The sequence below is a fragment of the Mobula hypostoma genome, chromosome 2 (genome assembly GCF_963921235.1).
Source record: "Mobula hypostoma chromosome 2, sMobHyp1.1, whole genome shotgun sequence".
Classification (NCBI taxonomy): Eukaryota; Metazoa; Chordata; class Chondrichthyes; order Myliobatiformes; family Myliobatidae; genus Mobula; species Mobula hypostoma.
Window position 1 is genome coordinate 248,976,521 of NC_086098.1, and position 6,000 is coordinate 248,982,520.

Below are 6,000 nucleotides of genomic sequence, written 5' to 3' on the forward strand. Positions count from 1 at the left end.
AAATTCAAGGTGAATTTATTTTGATCACTTTCCCCTAAGGGTTCTTTTACCTTGAGCTCTCTAATCAATTTTGGTTCATTGCACAATACCCACTCCAGAATAGCTGATCTCCTAGTGGGCTCAACCATGAGCTGCTCTAAAAAGCCATTTCGTAGGCATTCTACAAATTCCCCCTCTTGGGATCCAGCACTAACCTGATTTTCCCAATCTAACTGCATATTGAAATCCCCATGACTATTGTAACATTGCCCTTTTGTCATGCATTTTCTATCTCCCATTGTAACTTGTAGTCCACATCCTTACTAATTTGGGGGTCTGAATAAATTCCTATCTGGGTCTTTTTAACCCTTGCAGTTCCTTAGCTCTATCCACAACGATTCAACACTTTCTGACCCAATGTCATCCCTTTCTACTGATCTGATTTAAAAATTTTTTTACCAACAAAGCAACATCACCCCCACTGCCTTCCTGCCTGTCCTTCTGATACAATGGGTATTCTTGGACATTAAGCTCCCAGCATCATACATGCCAGTCTGTAACTGTGCTACAAGTTCATCTACCTTATTCCATATACTGTACTGCGCACATTCAAACATAGCACCTTCAGTCCTGTGTTCACTCTTTTTGACTTTGTCTGTCTTTTACGCTGCAATTTGCCTGATCATCACCCTCTCCTTGCCAGGAATCTCACTACACATTGCCTCTATTTGTAAACCAACTACCTCATCTTCAGCACAATCACTGGTTCCCACCCCCCTGCCAAATTAGTTTAAACCCACCCGAACAATTCTAGTCAACCTGCCTTGAAAGATATTGGACCCCCTTGGATTCAGGTGTAACCAGTCCTTTTTGTACAGGTCATACCTTCCCCAGAAGACATCCCAATGATCCATAAATCTGAACCCTTGCCCCCTGCAGCCACGCATTCACCTGCCAAATAATTCTAATTTACCCTCACTGGCACGTGGCACAGGCAGCAATCCAGAGATTACTACCCTGGAAGTCCTGTTTCTCAGCTTTCTACCGAGCTCCCCAAAATCTCTCTTCAGGACTTCCTCACCTGTCTACCCAAGTCATTGGTGCCAATATGCACCAAGACTTCTGGCTGCTCACCCTTGCCCTTGAGAATGCCTTGGACCCAATCCGAGATATACCTAATCCTGTCACCTGGGAGGCAACATACCATCTGGATGTCTCTATCGTGCCCACAGAACCTATTCTCTGTGCCCCTGACTATGGAATCTCCTATCATCACTGCAGTCCTCTTCACCTCTCTGCTCTTCTGAGCCACAACACCAGACTCAGTGCCAAAGACCCAGTCACTGTGGCTCCCCCCAGCAGGTCATCCCCCTCATTAGTATCTAAAGTTGTATATTTATTATTGAGGGGAATGGCCACAGGTGTACTCTGCACTGGCTGTGAATTTCCCTTCCTCGTCCCGACAGTCACCCTGTCTCTTGCAACCTCAGAGTGACCACCTTCCCGTCACCTCCTCATTCTCCTGTATAAGTCGAAGGCCATCGAGCTGCAGTTCCAGTTTCCTAATACGTTCTATCAGGAGTTGCAACTCTGTGCACCTGGTGCAGATGTGTTTCTCTAGGAGACTGGGGTAACCTGCAAGATAATTAACTACACCCAAGCCTGATGAGCCAAAGCCACTCTAAACACTGACACACTCAAACAATGGCCGCTCCACCTGCACTTGAATTATTCCTGTTGGCGCCCTCGAATGAATCCCTCTCGCTCGACTCAGAGAAACTGCAACAAAACTGAGTATTGCTGACTGAAAGATAGCTCTTCCTATGCACTGCCTCTTGCCGATGGGTCACTCCTTAACTCAGAGAAACTGCTGCAAAACTCTGCCTTTCAAATCTCGATCATCCTCCTGATCTAAAGGTAGCTCTTTTTACGCAGGCCTGACTCCGATCAAGTAACCAGCCAGGGACATCTTCCCCAGGTGGAAATGGCTAATATAAGGGGGCATTTTTGGTAATTGGAGGAAAGTATAGGGAAGATGTCAAGGGAAGTTATTTGTTATTGTTTTTTTCCCCCACACAGAGAATAATGTGTGTGTGGAACACATTCTCAGGGCTGGTAGTAGAAGCATTTAAGAATCTTTTAGATAGGCACATTGATGATAGAAAAATGGCGGACTATGTAGGAGGGAAGGGTTAGATTGACTGTGGGCCTTGCTGTTCATTACCTGTAACCAATTCACCCCACTTTCCCACCAATATCTGCCAGACCCTGCTATCTACCTACAGCAGTGGCAATTTACCAATTTACTGTAGCTTATTAACTCAACACCTCATTCGGATGTGGGAGGGAACCAGAGGACTCCCACATGGTCACAGGGAGAACGTGCAAACTCCACACAGACAGCTAGAGGTCAGGATTGAAAGACACAAGAGGTGCTGGAAATCTGCCAGAGTAACACATATAAAGTGCTGGGGGGGGGGGGTCTCCTGCAGGTGAGGCAGCATCTATGGAGAGGAATAACCAGTCAATGTTTCGGGCCAAGACCCTTCATACTCTTCTCCGTAGATGCTGGTGACCTGCTAAGTTCTCCAGCATTTTGTGTATGTTAGGTCGGGACTGAGCTGTGAGACTCTGCCGTCACCCCACTTTCAATTTCGTTCTATAGGGAATAAATGTATTTTAGCCTTTGCTATGACTCACTTCAATGTTTCAATTTTGTTTTAGTACTTTTAAACTCTCTTAAAAAAAATATGGCACTGCTTTTTTCCTCCGGCGGTGCCCAGTGTGGTACGTTAGAGGAGATCACGGAGGGCCGGAGCAGATCCCACTCACACTGGGCTCAGCTCTCTAACCAAATCAAGTGTAGCAGAATGGGACTGGATCGGGCCTGGAACACTATCCAGCTAGGGAATGATTTGCCAAGGATACGAACAACAGATCTGAGGTTATGTTTACTGAGGTGGGACCAAGCAGGGTGATGGTTGCTGGGCTGAACTGAGCTGGAAGTCTGTAATGGGGAGCTTGAGGGCAGTTGGGTACAGCACACACAGGGAGATCTCACAAACTACACAGGAAGATCTCACAAACTACACAGGCACCTCCACAGTTTCCACTACGATGTTTGCGGCGGCTTTGTTAAAGATATGGTCCCACCAGTGGAAGGTGAACTGTTCGCCCATGCGGTGGCCAATCTGTGAAACACAAAACACAACGCCAGTAAACAACCGACTGTATCTGGCAGATGGACTTACCAATGAAGCTCACACGACATGACACAACAACACAATGCTCCAATCATGTGCAGTATAACGATCAAGGAACATCCCAGTACAGGACTCAATCAGAGCTAACAATGACCCTGACTGGGAAATTCACCGTTTCACACCATGGGAGAGGCAGCACGAACTCCAGACCCATTAACCTCTCCCATACTGCAGCACAGTGTGAACTATGGGGTCTGTTGCCATGTTGATTTATTAATTTTCTCTTTATTGAGAACAGGCCCTTAGAGCCACGCCAGTCAGCAATTCCTCAATTTAATCCCAGCCTAATGGCGGGACAATTTACAATGACCAATTAACCTACCGACTAGTACATCTTTGGACCGTCGGTGGAAACCCATACAAGAGATATTTAGCCTGTCAAATCTTGATCAGTTCCTAGAGCAATAGCATCAATACCATTCCTCCCCTTTGTCCCCATGACTTATTTCTTTTCATCCACTTGAGGGCCCACTACCCAGACCAAATGGGCTGGTAATTTCACGGGGAATTTGCATGACAGACAATGTTGGAGCTTACTGGTGTCCCTGAGGTGTGTCTGCCCCATGCTGTTCCTGTCCCGGGAGTGTGTGATAGTAATGTGTAGAGAAGCTTAACTGTGTCTGACCCTGGGAGTGTGTGATGGGACGGTGTGGAGGGAGTTTCACTCTGTGTCTGACCCCAGGAGTGTGTGATGGGACAGTGTAGAGAAGCTTTACTGTGTCTGACCCCGGGAGTGTGTGATGGGACAGTGTAGAGAAGCTTTACTGTGTCTGACCCCGGGAGTGTGTGATGGGACAGTGTAGAGGGAGTTTCACTCTGTGTCTGACCCCGGGAGTGTGTGATGGGACGGTGTAGAGGGAGCTTCACTCTGTGTCTGACCCTGGGAGTGTGTGATGGGATGGTGTGGAGGGAGTTTCACTCTGTGTCTGACCCTGGGAGTGTGTGATGGGACGGTGTGGAGGGAGTTTCACTCTGTGTCTGACCCTGGGAGTGTGTGATGGGACAGTGTAGAGGGAGTTTCACTCTGTGTCTGACCCCGGGAGTGTGTGATGGGACGGTGTAGAGGGAGCTTCACTCTGTGTCTGACCCTGGGAGTGTGTGATGGGATGGTGTGCAGGGAGTTTCACTCTGTGTCTGACCCTGGGAGTGTGTGATGGGATGGTGTGGAGGGAGCTTCACTCTGTGTCTGACCCCAGGAGTGCGTGATGGGATGGTGTAGAGGGAGCTTTACTGTGTCCGACCCTGGGAGTGTGTGATGGGATGGTATGGAGGGAGTTTCACTCTGTGTCTGACCCCAGAAGTGTGTGATGGGATGGTGTGGAATGAGCTTCATTTTGTGTCTGGCCCCAGGGACTGTGTGGAGGGAGCTTCATTATAACTGATCCAGAATTTTTAAGAGAAATACAGTTCAATTAAAAATGGAACTTGGGAACAGTTCCAAGTCTCCTGTGGATATTTAGTTATTGATCTCCTTGACATTGAAATACAATGAAGTTTTTCCTTCTGAAAATAAAGACAGTGATACCCTTCACAGATTTCACAGCAATTGTGCTAGTCATTTGAAATGAGATTTGTCTCTTGAACCAGTAATTCCCAGGGGCTTCGAGTATTAACAACTGTTCTTACCCCTGCCGTGTCACACTTCACCTTCACCTTGATGGGCTCCGAGATGCCATCTTCCCGCTGACCGAGCCCCTTACCTGTGAGAAGGAGCGACTGTGATGGTCAGTGGGTCAGGCATTTCCTGGTAACCTCCCACCGCCCCTCCATTGCCTGTCCCTACAACTCTCCTACAACGCTCCCTCCCTCTCGCGTTCCCTCACTCCAGCTTCACCAACACTCCCTCCCCAGCTCCTTCACGCAAGGACTAACCACACTCTCCCCACCCCCTCCCCCCTCCCTCTCCTCCCCATCCCAGCCCCTTCCCCTCCCACCTCAGCCGCTCCCCCTCCTCCCCACCTCAGCCCTTACCCCTCCCCCCTCCTCCCCATCCCAGGCCCTCCCCTCCCACCTCCTCCCCACCTCAGCCCCTTCCCCTCCCCACTCCCTCCTCCATCCCCCCTCCCCACTTCCTGCCCATCCCCCTCCCCATCCCAGCCCCTCCCCGACCCTCCCACATCCTCCCCACCTCCTCCCCATCCCCTCCCACCTCCTCCCCACCTCAGCCCCTCCCCCTCCCCTCCCCACCTCTCCCCTCACCTCCCCCCCGCTCCCCCTCCCCCCGCTCCCTCACCACCTGACCAACTCCCTGCTCCCTCACCCCGGGACCAGCCCCACGCTCCCTCACCACCGGACCAACCCCACGCTCCCTCACCCCGGGACCAGCCCCACGCTCCCTCACCACCGGACCAGCCCCACGCTCCCTCACCCCGGGACCAGCCCCACGCTCCCTCACCACCGGACCAACCCCACGCTCCCTCACCCCGGGACCAGCCGCGCTCCCTCAGGTGTCTCTCCGCAAACTCCATTCGCCACCTTCACGCATCCGTTGACGTCACAGCAGCGACGATGTTCGCCCTTGCGCCGCCGGCATCTTGGTGAAGGTACTCACTTAGCTCCGCCCTGGTCGCCATCTTTCTACAGTAGCGCCGGCTCGCGTTGCAATTGGCCCGGATCAGGTCAATTGTGATTGGCCACGTCCAGCTCAAGTTGTGAATGAGTTGTTGTTGGTCAGGTTTGGGTGGGAATGGGCAGCGTTAGATTGATTGCAGATCTCCCCCTCCCACTTTCAAATCTCTTACCAGCTCTTCTTTCAGTT

The 6,000-nt window shown here is 50.7% G+C and overlaps 1 protein-coding gene across 1 annotated transcript in view; it reads right to left on the reverse strand.

Annotated features, from left to right (window-relative positions):
• The window catches only part of gpatch4 (G patch domain containing 4), a 16,695-nt gene extending 10,896 nt beyond the window's left edge, over window positions 1–5,799 (reverse strand). The window contains exons 1-3 of the mRNA XM_063041971.1: window positions 5,665–5,799; window positions 4,869–4,942; window positions 3,078–3,170 (exon numbers count right to left, since the gene is read on the reverse strand). Coding sequence (XP_062898041.1) covers window positions 3,078–3,170; window positions 4,869–4,942; window positions 5,665–5,710 — 213 coding nt within the window. The 5' untranslated portion in view covers window positions 5,711–5,799. The remainder of the gene's footprint in view (window positions 1–3,077; window positions 3,171–4,868; window positions 4,943–5,664) is intronic.
• Window positions 5,800–6,000: the final 201 nt, after the last annotated feature.